The sequence below is a fragment of the Eumetopias jubatus genome, unplaced genomic scaffold (assembly GCF_037043125.1).
Source record: "Eumetopias jubatus isolate StellerSeaLion01/CBP00866 unplaced genomic scaffold, mEumJub1_p1.0 scaffold_11, whole genome shotgun sequence".
Lineage (NCBI taxonomy): Eukaryota > Metazoa > Chordata > Mammalia > Carnivora > Otariidae > Eumetopias > Eumetopias jubatus.
In genome coordinates this window covers 16,482,825-16,502,548 of record NW_028274817.1, presented here as the reverse complement: position 1 = coordinate 16,502,548, position 19,724 = coordinate 16,482,825, and the positions used below count along the sequence as shown (strand labels likewise).

General features: G+C 48.9%; 1 protein-coding gene across 1 annotated transcript in view; it reads right to left on the bottom strand.

Annotated features, from left to right (window-relative positions):
- Nucleotides 1-10,116, bottom strand: part of GPC4 (glypican 4) — a 101,811-nt gene extending 91,695 nt beyond the window's left edge. The window contains exon 1 of the mRNA XM_088028921.1: nucleotides 9,957-10,116. Within this exon, the coding sequence (XP_087885047.1) occupies nucleotides 9,957-10,116 (160 nt within the window). The remainder of the gene's footprint in view (nucleotides 1-9,956) is intronic.
- Nucleotides 10,117-19,724: the final 9,608 nt, after the last annotated feature.

The window sequence follows — 19,724 nt, the reverse complement described above, 5'->3', positions numbered from 1 at the left end:
AAAGCCACCACTTTCCAGTCTAGCCCAGAAGCCCCGCACAGAAGAAAGAAGCCAGGCTTAAAGAGGCTTGCAAAAGCCAATGGACAGAGTAGCTGGGAGAAGAAAGGACTAGAATGGAAAGGATGGCTGGGATGAAGTGAGGCCAGGTGACCTTGAGGTAGACTAGACGAAAACACCGAGCCGGCCCGGGGCCTGCCCCCAGCCTCCTGAGGAAGCTGCGGGAAGGGAGCACCCAGCAGAAAGCTGGAAGCGAGGAACAGGAGCAAAACCAGCCTCCCTTTTCTAAAAGCGCGTTTGCAGGTACAGCAGAGTTCCTCTTAACGTCTGAAATAGATGGCACAAGAAGCAACCATTAGTCCACCAAGATTAAAACAAACCACACGAGGTACTCCGCTCCCACCTCCAAGCAAGAAGTAATGCTCCGTTGTAGGTTTGAAAAGAGGATTCTGCCTTTTGCCCTATCTTATTTAGGCGTCGAGAACTGAATGCAGAAATTTTAAAACAAATAACTTCACATGAGTTCACTGAAAAGGGACAAACAGAAACATTCAAAATATACAAGAGTCAAAAAGCACGCCCGAACTTATCTTCGAACCACAAACATGGCTCGAACACCTGCAGTGTGACAGAAACCGGAGATACATGACCTCAGATCAGGCATGATGGGGCAAAGAAGGGCTTCTTTGGGGTGCCTGGGTGGCTCAGTTGGTTAAGCGACTGCCTTCGGCTCAGGTCATGATCCTGGAGTCCCGGGATCGAGTCCGCATCGGGCTCCCTGCTCAGCAGAGAGTCTGCTTCTCCCTCTGACCCTCTTCCCTCTCGTGCTATCTCTCATTCTCTCTCTAATAAATAAATAAAATCTAAAAAAAAAAAAGAGGGGTTTCTTTTTTTTTTAAGGTTCAAATAAGGCACATGGTCAAAGACAAGGACCATGCAATGTGTGTACTCCTTAACTTCTGATGCTTCTTTAATTATTATCCATTTACTCAGTTTGGTAAATGTTTAAGAGGGAAATCAATATTCAAATATTTAAACCTGTCCCCTCTAACCAAAACCCAGCTCTTCTGCCTCTTGTGACTTCAGGTAAGAATGCCTGTGTCCCAAGCAGAGCATGGCAGGCAGTAACATTAAGGAACCAAATGGAACTTGGATGTCCTAGAGGACTTGGAAGAGAAGGTGTGCAGGAGCAAGATCACTGACCAAAAGCTCTGAGGTGAATAAGCCACTGAATTAATAATATACAGCCCTTAGTTTAGTTTTTTGTTTTTGTGTTTTTTTGTTTTTTTGTTTTTTAAGAAAAGGACAAAGTGACACATAGAATTTGACTCCTTATCGATCCAGCACTGGTAAACGAGGTACCCTGCAAGGGTGAATGTGTAAGTGAACTGAACCTTCCTCCCTTTCAAAAGCAAGTTTGCATTTCAAACAGGTATTATACTCTTTCTAAAGTCTACGCTCTATCTATTTAATGATACCAAACACTATTATTTAATACTGCCCTGAAACATTCTACGCTCTATCTATTTAATGATACCAAACACTATTATTTAATACTGCCCTGAAACATTCTAGTGCCCTCAGGGGTTAGGGAGCTGCCTCTGAGCATTCGCCCATTCCTAGAGGGGCTCAAGGAACTGAAAGGTGCTGCCAAGATCAGCAAGTCCTGGGTCCCCCGCCTCAGCTTCTGGCCACCCTCACCCCCACCCTGTTTCACTCTCACTTTTCCCAGATGTCAGGTCTTGCCTGCCTTTATCCCCCCTGGGACCCCTCCACTCCCCAACCAGCACTACTGGCCACTTCTCATCGGCCAGGGACTGGGAAGCCGGATAACCGTTCTATCTTCTTACGGCCCACCGGATTTGAACGCAAGTACCTCAAAAGCTTGACTCATTTTAAACCTCTTTGAATCCCGAGCACCTAGCATTTTGCTCTTGATAGAAGAGCTATTCAGTCATTGATTGCTGATGATAAATTCCCAAAGGCCTTGTCTCCAAGTAGAATGCACGGGCTTTATGACAGCTGTTTCCATCATGCAGCTTTTCTGCTTACTTCCACATTCCCAGCTGTGTTCTGGAGGGCTGTGCCGGCCAGAAGCCTAGGGATTTACTGTACTTCTATTTCTTGATAAGATACTTGAAGAGAATAAACACATGGCAAAGAGGACATTAAAGTAAGGGATAAAGAGATCTTTTTTATTTTACCAATAAGGAGAAAGGGAAGAAATATCACCTAGCACACTGACACTTAATAAAGGACAAGCAAGACGATTCCTTTCTAATTCTCTCCAAAGTACTCTCAATGGCCTAGGCTTGCTTCTCTACCCGCAGCAAAGCACCACAGGCTACGGGTCACTTGCATCCTGATGAAAAAATATTTTTCTCCAAGTTCAGCAGACCTTAAATCTTAAATCCAAGTTAGCCAAAATTACAATGAGCATGCGCTGCGTGCAAATTAAAGCTCTCCTCTAAGACAATACTTTCTGATGAATTTCATTGGAAAATTTCAAATCGTAGACTCTCAGAGATGGAAGGGACTGGGACATAATCTAGGGCAGTGGTTCTCAACCATGGCTGCTCACTGGGACCACTGGGGAGCTTTTAAACATCATCATGACCGGTACGCCTGGGTGGCTCAGTCGTTAAGCGTCTGCCTTCGGCTCAGGTCATGATCCCAGGGTCCTGGGATCGAGCCCCACATTGGGCTCCCCGCTCCGCGGGAAGCCTGCTTCTCCCTCTCCCCCTCCCCCTGCTTGTGTTCCCGCTCTCGCTGTGTCTCTGTCAAATAAATAAATAAAATCCTTAAAAACAAAAACTACTCCATCAGGGACAGTGGGGTTTCTCCCATTTTCTCTCCTCAGTAAACCAACATCCCCCACCTACCCCAAACGAAATGCATTTTCTGAATATTCTTTGCCTTGGAAGCCCACTGCATAATTCACGCAAACCTATACGGCTGCCTGTTGCCCTGCATCCACTTCTCTTCTCTCTGAGAACTCAAGAGAGGTTCGTCAGGCACGGTTTTCCCTTGAGGAAGCCATCCTGCTTTTCCTCCTGGACTCACTTAGCCTTTTCCCTTTTCCCCATTATCCTCACATGGGCCTTCGTTCAAATCACTTGCAAGGTGCACCTCCAGTCCCTTTGGCTCGCTCACTTTCTAGTCTGTACCTGCCCTGCCGTCCCTCGTGGCCTTCCCCCTCTCCTCCTGGCCGAAGCTCTTTCCATTTTGTGAAAGATTCCTTTTCCCCTGAAGCAGCAGCCTCTTTTACTCTACCAGTTAGTCATGCCGGCTTCTTTTTTTCTTCCCCCAAGCAGCTGGTCTTTTTGATGTCTGGCACACATTTATCTGGGCTTCCAATAAGATGTTTTTACATACTTTCCAGGCTTTCTGGAGGTTATTGACTTTTTTTTTTTTTTTTGGTAACTCTTCCATTCAATTTTTTTCCTAATTTCTAACATTTGTTAGAGTTTCTTTTTCAAAAGTTGAATACCTGGCTGATGGATCGCTTTGATTTTTCTCTTCCACCAGATTGCTGAATTAAATGCATCAGAACTTAAATATAACATTTCAAATTACCTCCAGGATGGAATCGCTTCATGAATTTTCTGCACTTTCATGTTCTCTGTAGTAAGCAACAGATGCTTCGCCAAGTGGAATTGAAAATGCTAGTTCTTACCTGTGTGTGCTTTAGTGGGTCTGCTTGTATAAAATATTCTGATATCCTTAAGCCTGTGTTCTTCTGCTTGGTAAAGACAATAAACTTCAGGTTTTATTTTGTAAAAGGTGACCAATGTGCATCGAACAGCTCTACAACAGCCAAATCTGATGTGCTAAATTACTCTTCTAAATTTGCTCCAAATTGTCTAACACGGAAGTCTCAGTTATCTATTCCTTAAAGAAATAAATCTCAGAGCAAGAAAAACAATTCTGAATCATGCTGAAAAATTCCTACAGCACTTGGTTATTAATGAAGTGGTTAAGACGAGTACTCCACCGCCCCCCAAAAATGGAATAAAAACATTTATTATATGCTATATCGATGTATCACGGAGATTTACTCTAAATTAATTTCACTTCAGAATGTTCGGCTCCAAAAGATTCCCAGGAGAGCATGAGACCATGGGATGACAATCTATCAACAAGGCAGCATAAACCCCATTATGGCACCGGGATCCTGACAGAGAATGCGAAAGAATTGTCTATGTCATCCCCCAGCCCCCACCCCGTGCGCATTTACCGAATATTGCCTTGAGCTATCCCACTTAGCACTCAAAACACCAGGAGCTGGACCTCTGTCCTCGAGTTGCTTACAGTTGAGAAGGCACATAGGTGCCTGCACGCACAATTAACTATAACACGAGACAGTTATGTGCAAAGACCATCGATCTGATTCAGGCAAAGAATTAGGAGGAAGAGTTGGCACATAACTCTGGGGAGTTCAGAGGTGACTTAATGAAAGTATCATTTGTGATACGTGAAGACACTGAAGCTCAAAGCAGAGCAAGGAAGGACTCCATTCGAAGCACGGCACGAAGGAAATGAAGCTGGGGCCGGTCAGCATGGAATGAGAGGGTAAAAAGCCAAGCGGAAGGCAGACCAGTTAAGAACTGCATACTTCTGTTGAGTCACTATATTGTGTACCCTAAACAAACAGAACACTGCATGTTCGCTCTACTGGAATTAAAATAAAAAATTTTAAAAGAGAACTGCATACTTAAAACAGCCTCCTGATAGCCCTCACTGACCCTTAACTCCCAGGGACACTGGCTCTCTTCCTAAAACAGTTTGACTAATGACACTCCCCTCCTCAGAAACCATCACCGGCTCCCCAGGGCCCAAGAAATACAATTTACATTCCGTCTACTGGTAACACCAGGTTGTCTGTGTCTGGGTATGAACACCCTGCCTGCAAAGGACAGGACTGGATCTTCTCTCTACCACACCATCAGAACAGGGCTGGGATTGTCTTTTGCTGGTTGATGGTCCTCTCGTAGCTTCTGTTTCTAAAGCCAGCCCTCCATGGGTGTTGGGAAGGTACTCTGTCTTACAACCTGTACAACGATGCATAGACTGTTCTTCTGGGTCAAGGAAGACCTGGGTTCAGGTCCCACTTCTACCATTCACTAGCTGTGAGCCTGTGAATCTACTTCCAAATCCCTTTGAATCTCAGTTTCCTTGTCTCATAAAATGGGGAAGACGATGAAGATAGTAATACTTCTGACTTCGTGTGGCTGTTGTGGATTTTAACTGAGAGAATATGTAAAACCCTTAGCTTAGGACCAGGTCCAGAGAAAGCAACCAATAGCTACAAGCCCTTTCCCTGAGGCCAAAATGCATTTGTTGTGAACATATGCAGGAACAATGTCAGTGCTAAAACAGTTAATGTTACTGGGGAGCCAGAGACTCCCTTCCAACTGATTTAGATTAACACTGATGTTGTTTCCCTTGTCGAGACAACAAGAAACTTCCTTTTCATTCCTCAGTCTAGTCTCCAGCTAATCCTGAAATTGCGTGCAACCCAATGTGAGTCAAATAAAAAAGGAAAATAGTAATTATGCTGAATCAAACATTTCATATTTGTATGTTCTAACTGGAGATTGAGCTGCATAAGCCAGAACTTTTATTAAGTTCTTTTTTGAGCATGTCCAGGAAGTAGTTCCAATACTACTTGGGACAATCTCTATTCTGACAGGCCCTGTGGCTCAATCAGACCCTCCTTTTATATAAAACCCAGGGAGCCAAACTGAGGATTCCAACAGAATACAAGATCACAAGTTCTCTGCAAAATCCAACCCACCTACTTAGAGTGGGAAAGAGGAAATGTAAATCTTGAGGACATATGTTGTGTCTTACATACAATAATCAACTCAGTATCAGAAAGGATGCCTACCTCTCCAACACACACATACTTTTTGCCACGTAATCCTAACATAGCTCGTCATTCCCAGAATCCTTTGAAGCATACATATGTGCATATGTGTGTATGTGTGCCTGAAAGTGCATTGCTCATGAACATGAATGGGAACAGGGAAAAAAAAACAAAACAAAAAACTTCCAAAATCACAACTATGACACAAAGTTTTCCTTGGTATCCTTCAATGTCCCTATGAAAGAGACCTAAGGGCAGGCTTAGGAACATCCCTAAACCAATTGCCTCACTCTTAAAGACAATTTCAGCAAAAGTTAGATTAGTAATAAACTCCCGATGGTTGAGGCTCCTGGCTGGCTTAGTCAGTAGAGCACGCGACTCTTGATCTCAGGGTCATGAGTTCGAGCCCCATGTCGGATGTCGAGATTACTTAAAACACTTTTTAAAAAATTAAAAATAAAATTAAATGCCAATTGTTGCATCTCTCTAACCCTGTCTTTATGGAAGGGAGGCACAATGAAAATGGTTAGATTGTTAAATTTCCTTAAACTGGGGCGCCTGGGTGGCTGAGTCCTTATTAAGCGTCTGCCTTCTGCTCCCTGTCATGATCCCAGGGTCCTGGGATTGAGTCCCTGCTCTGCGGGGAGCTGCTTCTCCCTCTCCCACTCCCACTCCCCCTGCTTGTGTTCCCTCTCGCTGTGTCACTCTCTGTCAAATAAATAAATAAAACCTTTAAAAATATATAAGAATAAAAAATGAATTTCCTTAAATTTACTAGTGAACTAGCATTACTGAGTTGATAATCTGGTCCCAGATCCCTTCTCCTTTGGAACCCTGTGGGTGGCTCCTCCCTCCTCATCTGTACCACTTGGACAGTACTTCCCCCATCCCACGTCGCATTCGGATTCCGTGTGCGCATGGCTTGTCTCCCTACTACCTGGGAAAGGTCCTGGCGGCAGAGGCCCCTCCAAACCTTCTTGCTGCCTCCACGATGCCCAGCACCGAATGCTGCACATAGTAGGTGCTCCAAAAAGATATGCCCATTGAAAGCTGAACAAAAACCTTATCCTTGGTGTTAAAGATCCCTTTTGATCGACCCATTACTTGGTAAGTTCGGCGGTCAAGTGGATAGGCAATGCGGGACTTCGCCTGGGTCCCGAAGCCCTGTCAGCGAGATGTACTCCCTGACACCCTTGAGAGCACATCAAATTATCTTAATTATGATCTAAAAAGACTGAGCCTCCTTAAGAACACAGTATTCTTAAAGCCTGTTCAAAACTCTAGAAGGCAAGTACAAGGCCGTCAGGGAATAAAACCTTACACTTGGGCTAAGCCTGGCGCTAGGCACCCAGGCGTTGTGACCCTTTGCCCGGAAAACAATCCTGGACTTTTTGCATATAAAAAATAAAATAAAATAGATCATCCCCCACCACCAGCAACACACACACACACACACACCCCACCCCCACCCCCGGCCAGGGAAAGTACCTGGCAATTCATTCAGACATGGGCTGTATACCAGTCACTATATGGACTATGCTCCCCCAAATGACCACAATTATCTGAGTGTAGCCCAGGGAAGACAAGGCTAATGCATGCATCTGGACAGGCCAGGGTGATGGTAAAGATTACCCCCTGTTTCTATACTGGCCATCTAAAGGTATTTACTTGGGTCTGTCTGTGTTGTGACAGTGTCCTAGACTCAAATGAATGCCTTTAACACTCCACATTTTTGAGCCATTCAGTCATGCATTTTTGTTATTGTTGAAAGTGGTGCGAAATTGCACTGCATGAGCTAAAGTCCTTGGTGGTCTTCCAAGGATTCCAGCTAAAAAGGCACTTCCTTTGTTCCTCAGGAGAATGCAGTCCAGTAGGTCATTCAAAAGGGGAAATAAAAGCAGCAGCTCTGGGAGGGAGCCGAAGGACAAGACAAAAAGAATAAAATGTTTTGGGTGTGAGCACATTAGCTTCCACTTCCTGCTGCCGGTCACTAATAACTCTCCTATCTTTGGGGGCAAAATATCCAGAGAGACATATATGCAAAAAATATCGCTCAGGTGTTGGCTGACGACCAGGGCAATCAAAGGCAACACCTAGCGCAGTACTTGAGCACCCTTCAAACTTCCTTTTTCCTGAGATGCTGGCTGGGGAAGAGTTCCTGCCATGAGGAGCCTGCACAGAGCCAAGCGGGAGAAAGTGGGGCGGGCAACTGCACACCCCACTACGCCCTGAATGCCGCTGGTCCCTCTCAAAGGCACATAATGTTTGCAGGAGAAGATGAAAACCTGTCACATTCCCATTAAGGGCTTCGCTGCATCTATGCCTTCAAAATGTGGGAATGACAACTGTAACCTTCACGCCAATCATCTCTGCTGGGCTCAGGCCCAAACCGTGCAGGGCACAAAGACCCCAGGGTCTGACCTGTGGAGCCTCCAAGCTTCAGTGGCTGCCGGTTCACTTCACTTTTTCTGGCGGGGCGGGAGGGAGAGGGGAAAGAAAGAGGGCTTTTCAGGGCTCCACAACCAATAAAATCGTGCCGCTGTGAGGACATACTCGAGTTCCCCAAAAGACAGGCAGCTCAAGGGCAAACAGTCTCTAATCAGTAGTGTGCCGAGTTACTTGATAACTGCCAAGGTGCAGTGGGCTCCCCGGCTACTCCAGCAATTTCTTGAGTTCTATTTCTAGACGGATGCCGAATACACTGGGAAAGTGCCCAGCGACTTCCCTCAATTACCTTTGTAATTTATATGTAATTGATGACTGCACTTAATCTCCAAGGTTATTAATAGCCCTTCCAAAAAATGACCCCCGCGTCTTCCTAAGCCTCTGGAAGCGCCTGGTTAAAATTACAGTATTTCCTTTGCTGGCTGCCGGCCCCCTGCCCGCCCCACCCGGGTGACCAGCCCCGCGAGGCAAAGGCGCGCTCTCCTCACTTCCATGAAAGGTTCGGAATGGAGGCTTGGCCCCCGGGGGCTCGAACCGCTCTCTCTCCTCCGTTAGGTTACGCTGGCCAGCAGCCAGCCAGAGCCGTGGTTCTTTCCGAACCCTCAGGGCGAACGGGCTACCTGCGCCGCTGCTGGCCCAAGCGCGGCCCGCGGGGCTGCGCGCAACAGTTGCCCTCCGCGAATGAGAGACCGCGAGCCGGAGGGGACCGGCCACCGCCGCCGCCGGCCTCGCGAGGAAGGGCGAAGGGCGCCCGCCGAAAAGCCGCCTCCCCAGCGCCCCAAGAAGAGCTCTCACCAACACCCCACGCAACCCCCAGCGCCGAAATCCGGTGAACTTTTTCACAGGCTAAGGCTTCTCCATTTGCATAACCATCTCCAAACTGCGATTCAGGTTTCCTGTAGTCAGTCCTTTGAAAGGTTTGTAATTGAATGTGCAATTAACCCTGAAAATGAGGTGAGAAAAAAGAAAGCGGGGGGGGGGGGGAGTGGAAGTACCCTTCCCGTCCAGCACCTTCCGGAAAGCAGGAGAGTTCCCAAAAGTCAGGATTTGGAGGGGTGGAGAGTCGTTTGCTTTTTTAAAGGCGACTTCTAAAGCCGCTGTAGCTACTAAAATTCCTAATCCGCGTCAGCGGTGGAAGAGAGGCGGGGAGAGGGTTTTTAAAGAATATCAATGAAACCTCCATTCGAGTTCCACGTTTGGCGTCCCCGGGAAGCCGGCAAGCTGTAGGTTGCCCCCCCCCACACACACACACCCCCCACCGGCGACCCTCACAACCTCCCGGCCTCTCGTCACCTACACAACAAAGCGGGGAACCCAGTAAGGAGTTCAACCCGGAACAGGCGAGGGAGCCGGTGACACGCACTTTGCGGGCCAGAGTCCTCGGGGCTCCCCGGGACCGGGAAGACGCGGCGGGGCGGGAGCAGACGCGCGGTGGCACCCGGCCCGTCGGCGGCGCCCCTCCACTCGCAGTCCCGAGGGGCCGCGCTGCGCCGGGGCTCACTCTCGCGCTCTCTCCCGCCTGCCCATGGCTCTCCCCCTGCCCCGGGCTACCTGCGGCCGCTCGGGGGGGGGGGGGTGGCTCCGCGCGGCCCCTTCCCCGGGGTGCCTGCCTCCGCGCACGCCTCCCGGGGGCCCCCCCACCTACCGTTGATCTCGTGCGTGGGGGCATCGTTCTTGTTGAAGCCTTTGGACACGTAGAGCCGTCGCACTTCCGAACAACTTTTCGACTTGGGTTCTGCAGCCAGCAGAGCGGCGCAGAGCACAGCCAGGGTGCAGAGAAGCGCGGGCAAGCCGAACCGGGCCATGGTGCGGGCCGGGGCCGACGCGCTCCCACCTCTGGGACCGGGGGAGTGGCGGGCGCGGGCCGAGGGACGCGGGGCCGGGGGCTCGCGGGCGGAGCGGAGCGAGAGGGCGAGGGAGCTGGGTTAGGAGTTGGGAGAGCAGCGGGAGGAGGAGACGCGGGGCGAAAAGTGGAGCTGGGCCTCGCGCGTCAGGCAACGGTCCCCGGTGCCAGGCGCCCAGCCGGGGGAGGAGGAGGAGGAGGGCGTGGAAGCGGTCTACGGCCCACGGGAGCGGAGGCACTGGCCGGTGGGTTCCGGGCTGCGCGGGGCGGCGGACGGGGCGCGCCGGCCGGCAGCGGGACAGGGGCGCGGGGAAGGAGGGGAAGGTGGCAGGCGCCGCCGGGGCCGCGGAGGGCGTGGGCGGCGGCGGGCGCTCGCTGCGCGCTGCTCGCTGCTCGGGCTGCCCGGCGCCGGTCCGCTCTCGTGGCTCGGCTCGGCTCACTCTGCCCTCGGCCGCGCGGCTGTGCCCTCCTCAGCTCCGCCGCTGATTGACTGGCCGGCGTGCGCGGCGACGCTCGGCAAACTTGGCCCAGCGGGCGGCACTCAGGGGGAGGGGGCGGGCGGGCGGGGGGGGGGCCGGAGACGGGCGGGAGCACGCAGGGCCGGGACGGGAGAAAACCTGGAAGCGGGTTGGGATCCGGAGCGGCCAAATCCACTTCCTAGGGGGCCGCACCGGGCGCGCGGCTCTCCCTCGCGCGACACGCCCCGCGGGGCTCCTCCCTCCTCCCCTCCTCCCCTCCTCCCCTCCTCCCCTCCTCCCCTCCTCCCCTCCTCCCCTCCTCTCCCCCGCCCGGGAGGCGGGAGATGCCCGCCGCCCCCCACCCAGAGAGGGAGGGCTAACTTCTCCGGGGTGAAGGGCCCAAGTCGTGGGGGACCACGCGCCTGGGCACTTGTCCCGAAGCCCACGTCCGAGTCAAAGGCCCTCTGCGCGCGGCCACCTGACTCGCCGACTGTGGGCCAAAGCCGGGCGGAGCCCTCCCGCCTCGATACCTGCCCTCCCGGCCGCCCCGCAGCCCCGAGGATGCCCCTAACCGCCTGGCTCCTGCGCCTGGAGGAGAAGGCGCTGACTTGACTCGCACTGTTCCGCTGCAGGCACCAGGGCACCTCGGAGTCCCAGCTGGCCCTAGACCCTCACCTGGCCCTCTCTGCCCTGCTTCCCATCCAACGGTGCTCCATGAGCACCGACTTGTTCGGAACCCCGGCAGGCATTCTCCTCCCCCGCCTTCCCCCAGCCACGCCCGGTTCTGCTACAAGTCTAACCAAACCCTGAAGTGAGAGAGCCCTCCCCCCCCACCCCGAGAACGAGGCGATGGGACAGTCAGGGATGACCTCGGAGACTTCGGAAACCTGGCCCTAATCCTCCTCGTGCATGTGGGGAAACTGAGGCCCAGAGAAGGGGAGCGACTTGCTAACAGTATGCAGCTGAGGTGTGGGTCCAGAACGCTGGGCTACACTCCCAGGTCACCTGGAGTAAAGGTAGCCCAAGACCCCCAATCCCCTTCTGCCCTCGAGCCTCTTGAGAGAGACTCACACCTCTCTGGGACCCAGTCTCCACTTAGCCACCAGAAAATTGGAAATGGGCGAGTCTTCCCACCTTCCTAGCTTTGTCAGATTCCATTAATGAGTGTTTTTGAAGCTCCCAGGGCTCCTTTAATGAAGGGAACTGTGCAGATTGGGAACTTGTCATTACCCTTGTTATTGTTACAATCTGCTTTTAAGAGGTTAGGGTGAGCAGTGCCTCAGACACCTCGGGAGTGTGCTGGGAACTGGGCAGATAAAAGGGGCTGGAACTTATTATTTGGCTAGACTCTCAATTCCCATAAAATTACATAGGATGAAGATATGAACCATCATTACAATTATCACCCTCATAGGGTTTGTTGAGACTTCGTCCACTGCTGTTTGTAAACCATGTTGACGTGTTGGCTCTGTGGAGTTGTAGAAACTTAGGTCAGCTGTTGTTTTGAAAGCCCACTGCAGACTCTTCCACATTTTATTAACTCTTGGAGATCATCAAGGTAAACAGATTGTGACCTATTAGTGAAACTTACAATTTCTGTGGGTTGGCAAAACATTTAACCCTGCCACTAGCAGAGGAGTTTTTCTAAATATGCAAACTCCCCTCCCAGTGAATTTTCTGCCATTTTCAAGAGACTTTCAAATAGTCCACCTTTTTCTCAAACTGATACCATTCAAATTCTTGCTAGGGCTTAGCCCAGCACTTTTAACTTTCATTGATCGATTGCATTTACTTAAAGATGTTCTTTACCAAAGATGATATGATCTGAGATGCAACCAACAGTAATAACAAAATGAAATCCAGTGACCATGAGTGAAAAAAAGATCCTCCCAAACCATGGAGCCCAAATCCGAAAGCTGCTTTTCACAAGTCCAGGGGGAACTCATTCCTTGCCCCCCACCACCACCATTTACTCCTGCTTTTCCTGTTCATGTATTATTAACCAAAATTTGAGCCTTTTCCACCAGAAACAGTAACCTCTGGCTAGAAACGGATCTGGACAAGTCTGAACTTTACCACACAAGACAGGAACCCCAAGCCCTGCTCAGAGGCGGCTCCCACTTCAAAGCCTCCTTTCATTTAAATACAAACAGGGTGAACAACTGGCAATCTACGAAACAAATACCATCCAGCTTCCCTTTTCAGATGGCCCCTAGCTCCTCCTTTCCTCCCCCCACCCCCACTCCAGCTTTTCTCTTATAAAGAGGCTCCTTAGTGGAGATGCGTCTACTCTGTAAGTTTTCTGAATACTAGAAAATGGACTGGGTACTGCCCGTAGAATGTAAGAATCAACAGCCTCTCAAGGTGATCAACTCTCATATAGCACTTTTGGGGGAGCTTTTTTATTGTGGTAGAATACGTAAACATAAAATTTACCATTTTCACCATGTTAAAGTATACAATTCAGTGGCATTTAGTACACTCACAAAGGTGTACCACCATCACCACTATCTAGCTCCAGAATATTTTCATCATCCCAAAAGGAAACCCCGTACCCATTAAGGAAAATCTATTCCCCTCTCCCCTAAACCACTAATCCACCTTATGTTTCTATAGATTTGCCTATTCTGGACATTTGGTATAAATAGAATCTTGCCATATGTGACCTGTGTCTGGCTTCTTTCATTTAGCATCAGGTCTTCAAGATTCATCCATGTGGGAACAGATATTAGGACTTTTTTCCTTTCTGTGGCTGAATAGTATTCCATTTTTACAGATACGCTACATTGGGTCATATAGTACTTCACCATTTGCAAAGTGCCTTTGGGGGCACTCCTCTACTCTTAGACATTTTTAGTGTTTGTTTGTTTTTTTTTTAAATAGATGAGCAGGGGCACCTGGGTGGCTCAGTCGGTTAAGCATCTGGTCTGCCTTCGGCTCAGGTCATGATCCCAGGGGCCTGGGATAGAGCCCCACGGCGCAACCTGCTCAGACGGAGAGTCTGCTTCTCCCTCTCCCTCTGCCCCTCCCCTGCTTGTGCTCTCTCACTCTCAAATAAATAAAATCTTAAAAAAATAAAAGTAGATGAGCAAACTGGGTCTCTGCAAGATTACGTGGCTCGTTCACAGCCACGGAAATCCTGAGTAGCTGAACCAAGACTGAAAATCATAAGACCTCTGACCAAATCCTGTGTGATTTTTTTTTTTGGTTAGAGAACACAGTCCTCTGGGTCTTATTTAGGGTCAGCTGTGAATGTGCAACTGCCCAGATCCTGTGGAAGCATCCCTATTTCGGAGAACTAAATGTTCACTGAGCACCTACTGTGTACCCGGTGCTGCTCATCCCTAGAGGGAGGGAAGACATATATGCCAGACAGACTTTGCAGTTGAATGCACTGGGTAAGAGAGATAGAATGACTTTACGGTGTACCTGCTTTTCCCAGGCGAGGCATTTCTCCTGATGAGGCCTTGGGGTACATTCGCTGGTGGGCAGAGAGAACAAGGTATGCACTCACCGCTGCTAACCTTGTCTATCTGGTGCTCGGCCCCTCATTCTCCATCATGCCATGGACATTCTTGCACCCATACCCTGCCCCTGCTAGGAATACCCTTTGTTCCCCTCCACTCCTTAGACAACTTCCTCCTAGTCATCCATTGAAACTCAGCTGAGATATCACTTCTTGCGGAAAACCTTCCTGGGTCCCCCCCAGCAGAACTACTGGCTCCTGCTTCGAGGCCTCCAAAGCACTGTCTGCACCAGCATGACCATGCATTGGTCATGTTTTCTCTGAGGATTCCTCTGCCCCCGGCCTCCAAGCGCTCTCTCTCGGGCTTTATTTTGATTTGAATGCCTACTGCCTGCAAGAGTACAGGTTCACCTGTTGAGCCAGTGTCCATTAGGAATAAAAGACCTTGAATTGTATTTGAAATCTCCTGATTTTTATTTTTTTTTAAAGATTTTATTTATTTATTTGAGAGAGAGAGAGAATGAGAGATAGCGCAAGAGGGAAGAGGGTCAGAGGGAGAAGCAGACTCCCCGCCGAGCAGGGAGCCCGATGTGGGACTCGATCCCGGGACTCCAGGATCATGACCTGAGCCGAAGGCAGTCGCTTAACCAACTGAGCCACCCAGGCGCCCCTGAAATCTCCTGATTTTTAAATGTTAGTGACTGCTTAAGATGTCATAAAAGTTTGCCAGACAAACTCAGCCCGTCTTCAGCCTAGATTTCACCAAGTAATGTTCTCCCCCACCACCCCCGCCCTGTGACTCTCCTTTTCAAGCAACCAAGCGAGTAATACCTGCTGACCACTTGCTATGTAGCAAAGTTTGTTCTGAGAAGGCTCTAGAAACTTGGAAGACCAGAATCATTTAAGGAGCTGACTGTCTGCTTGGAGAGGTGGGATCCATAGATGCGTGGAGAAAGACGCTGGTGAGGGTAACACAAGGCAAGGCCTGTCCCCCCCAGGAAGGTCATCTCAAGTTGCCCTTTGTTGTATGGTTGTCAGCCTCCTCTTGGTCCCTTTGGAAATTTACAGAAGTACCCGTAATTGAAGGATCAGTCACTTGGAAAGAGCTGATGTGCGTAGTCTGTTCCTGTCTCCTAATTTCATACTTCCCTTTAGTATTCTTTCTCTAATACTTGAAGGTTGCCTTACCTTTCCTTCTCCCTCAGAGAGTTCATCTGTGTTTACAACTTTAACTACCAGCAACGGGTACCTAGCCACCTTACTTCCTGTTTGTGCCCGTGTTCCCCACTGTACTCCCTTTTTCTTCACTAACCACCTGGACAATTCAAGTCTTCCTTTTTACTCCATGGCCATCAACACTTGTCCAGTTTCCATTACCTCTTGTCTGGACTGTAGAGCCTACCTCCTAACAGGTCTTCTGGCTTCCGACCTCTCTCTCTCTCTCTCCCCATCCATCCACCCAGGGGCTGTCACAAAATCAGTCTGATAGCATCATTTGCAAGCTTCCCACTCCTTGCCTAAAAAGTCTTCTGTGGGAAGCCAATCTCGCAATAATAACTGATATTTGTTTAGTACTGCAGAGTTTAGGAATTGCTTCCACATGTATTATCTGTGAAATATGTATTATTTTCCATAATTTATGGGTGAGGAAACTGGTTCAGAGCCTTAAATTGAGGCCCTCTGAGTCCAAGTTCAATTATAGTCACTTCTCACTGTGCCCCAAGCCCAAAACAGACCCAGGAAAACTTCGACGACAGTGCAAGGCTAATGGATAAATGTTGGAGAAGGTAGGACTTCCTTTGGACCCTGAAGGACAGGGAGGAATTGCCAGGGAGAGGAGTGGGGATGTAGAGGGCCAGTGGAGGCTAGCAAAGACCTGATTTGGGCTGAGTCCAGGTTCATCTGGGAGGCTATCATGACAGAAGGTGCCAGATAACCGGGACACGCTACCCCGGGATGACCATGCTATCTTGATCCCATCAACACTGACGATGTATAAGCCGACACTGAAAAGACAGAAGTGGTGCCTTAGAAAGAATGATCTGGGGAGGCCAGGAGGCATAGAATGGATTGAAAGAGGCCGCGGCCGTCTCCTCCACCAAGTGGTAAGGGCCCAGCATTTCTTCATCCAGGGATTCCTGACGAAGAGCAGAAAACAAATGCAAAGGGAAAGGCAGTAGAAGAGGCTAGGCGGTGGGGCCAGGCCGCCCGAGAGCCGAGTGCCGGCTCTGCCATTTACGGGCCGCGTGTCCTTAGAGAAGTAACTTACCCTTCCGGAGCCTGGCTTTTTTCCTCAGGTGTCACACCTACCCCTCGAGGATTACAACAGAAAAACATATGAAAAGCATTCCTCTGGGCCCCAAGCGCTTTTTGTGTCCTCAGCACAAGGCATGGAAATCAGAAATACACGGACGTAATCAGAAAGCACTTAGCACCCTGCCCGGTACCAAGCACTCATTTGCTCTCCATGCACTCACTCCTTCACTCAACAAGTATTTACTGGGAGCAACACTAAGGCTTTGGGAGCACAATTATGAATAAAACAGTATCCCTTCTATCGTGGGGCCTAAAAGTTGGGACTCGATAGAGTAAATATTAGCTAATACTCTCGTTATGGTTATTATACATTCCATCCACTTCACAATTTGCTCAGAACCAGCCTCGCCAGCATTGAAATGTTATTTAGTATGATAGCGTATTGGTCTAATAATTTTTTCTAGATTTATTTATTTGAGAGAGAGAGAGCGTGCGAGCACACAGAGGGAGAGGGCAAAGCAGGCTACCCGCTCAGCAGGGACCCTGACATGGGGCTCCATCCCAGGATCCCTGAGCTGAAGGCAGATGCTTAACTGACTGAGCCACCCAGGTGCCCCTAGTCTAATGATTTTGAAGATTTATTTATTTGAGGGGCGCCTGGGTGGCTCAGTCTTAAAAACAAAAGAGATTTATTTATTTGAGAGAGTGGGAGGGTGAGGGGCAGAGGGAGAGAGAAACTTAGACTCCCCGCTGAGCGTGGAGCCTGATACGGGGCTCAGTCTCACAGCCCTGAGATTACGACCTGAGCTGAAACCAAGAATCAGATGCTTAATGGACTGCACCACCCAGACGCCCCTTGGTCTAATAATTTTGTATTGGAACACATGAATTATATCCGTATTGGTCTCCATAGTTAGCGTTGAATTATACAACTTGTTGGACACAGGGAGATCAGAGTTATTTTTATCCACTAGGGTTCTCTCTCTCCAGTAAACGTGTTCTTGTGCCCATTTCCCAGTGAGATAACTGAGGCCCAGAGAGTAAAATGGACATTCTCATGTCGCTGGTACTGACATGTTCTCCTACTTTACTACTGGGGCAAAGGTCTCATGAAGTATGTAGCTTCTGTAAAAAATGACAACTCACATCTCACGCTCATCAGAGAACAAAGACCAAAATCTGTATGGAAAGCTGGTTAGCCTTCTCTATCCCTAAGCTGTTATCTATAGTCTGGTGTATGAAGAGCATTTCTAATTACTGAAAAAAAGAACCCACTTTTCAGTGGGTGTACTTCCCGGTGATGGCAGAACAGTTACCATAGATATTCATTACTCTAGCTTGTGGCCTATGATTTGACCTCCAGCTTTAGATGTAAAACATGCATTTCAATATAATTGGGAGAGTTCCTTCTCTAATTTGCCCACTGGACATAAATGGAGCATTCATGGAAAGAAAATTATTTCTTCATATCCTTTTGATTCAATAAAACCACCGATACATGCGAAGGTACTTCTGAAACACTCATTTTTCAAAACGGTTTGTATGACTCTCCCACATCGCATGCAGCCAACGAGAAAATTGCACAAGCAAAGGGACAGGGTAGAGGCAGGCAGCCCAGCATTGTCCAAGCAGAGGGTACTCGAATGTGAGAGCTGGAAGGGACCTTGACGTTTGTCTAGCCCATCCACCTCAAACTTGACCTTTCCTTTTGCATTTGAAATTTCAAGCCCATGAAAGACTGTCAGAGGCAAAATATAGGTTCTGACTAGAACGGTGGCAAGAGGGAACAGGGGTTTCTAGGTTTCAGGCACGTTGTGCCTCGGGATTGCAAAGGACACGTAGTTACATGTGGTAGTGTCTGCTGCATTTTATATTCATTCTCTACCTTGTTTGGAAAAACAGGCAAGCTATCTGGTGGCAGCCCTCCCCACCCCACCCCCACCGCCTGCCTCGCAGGGCTCCAAGTATCTGAAGGGTGCCCTCCCCAACTCCGGCCCCGAACATCATAAAGCCTTGTCTCCCCCGCCACCCCACCCCCTCGCCCCACCGTGAGGATCAGAAAACCCAGCCACAAAACCAAGGCCCAGTTAGAAGGGGACAGAATGTTTTAAGCGACATAAGAAGGTCCTTAATGAAATGCCAAGGGAACCCTACAGGTAGTGAGACTTGCACTTGAAACCTGAAAAGTCAGATGGAATTCCTTTTCCCTTTTCTCCTTCTCCTCCTCTTCTTCTTTTTCTTCTTCTTTTTCCATAGCGCCATCATCCCTGCCTTTATGTGAAGAGACAATGTGCATTTTTAAGAAGACCCAGCAGGGAGTAGGCATTTTTATTCCAAAGAGATACCACAGATAAAAAGAGCTGAAGAGAGTCAGGGTCAGACATAGTTTGACATTTGTCATTTTCTAACCACGGATGGGTGATGTCTACAGAACTGTTGCTATAACAATAATGGATTCAAATGAGCAAGGAAACTAGGAACTTGCACAGACATTCATAGCATCTAGCTGAATCCAGGCTGCACACACAGCACAGGGCCGGGGGGGGGGGGGGGGGGGTGTTGGCTTTTCCCACGTCCCTTCCTGCTCATGCTCACATATACCATGCTTCTCTTACCCAGCATGACTTTGGATAATTCAAACTGACATTTTCTTAATTCTCAGAGTATCCAGTGCCGTATTCCAGCATGCAGCCTTGGGGGGGGGGCGGGGGAAGGGGAAGGACGCACAAAAGTGGGCAGAACCCAGGAAGGGGCTTACGCCCACTCATTTCCACCACCTCCAAGAGAACCCTGCCTTTCTTCCCTTGACTTCTCAGGGTCAAGGGAAGGAGGCAGCTAAAAAAAAAAAAAAAAAAAAAAAAAATGTATCAAGAAAAACCTGTAGGGGCGCCTGGCTGGCTCAGTTGGTGAAGCATGTGATTCTTGATCTCAGGGTCATGAGTTCAAGCACCACGTTGGGTGCAGACCTTACATTAAAAAAAAAAAAAAAAAGCTGGGGCTCCTGCATGGCTCAGTCAGTCGAGCATCTGACTCTTGATCTCAGTTCAAGTCTTGATCTCAGGGTCGTGAGTTCAAGCCCCACACTGGGGTCTGTGCTGGGTGTGGAGCCTACTTAAAAAAACAAAAGTCAAAAAAAATAGAAAAATTTGTTTTCAGAAGTCCAATTTCTGATTTTAAATAATCAAATCTAATTTCTATGACTCCTAACTTTATTTCCTTTAAAGTATGGATTCATATTAATGTGTCTACCTTTAATAAATGTATACAAATGATAATGATCTTGAAAATTTGCGGGTTTTAGTCAATATTTTAGGTACTGTGAATAAAGGCATTCAAGGTTGTACAACTACCACCTCTACTTAGGTCCAAAAAATCTTCATCACCACAAAA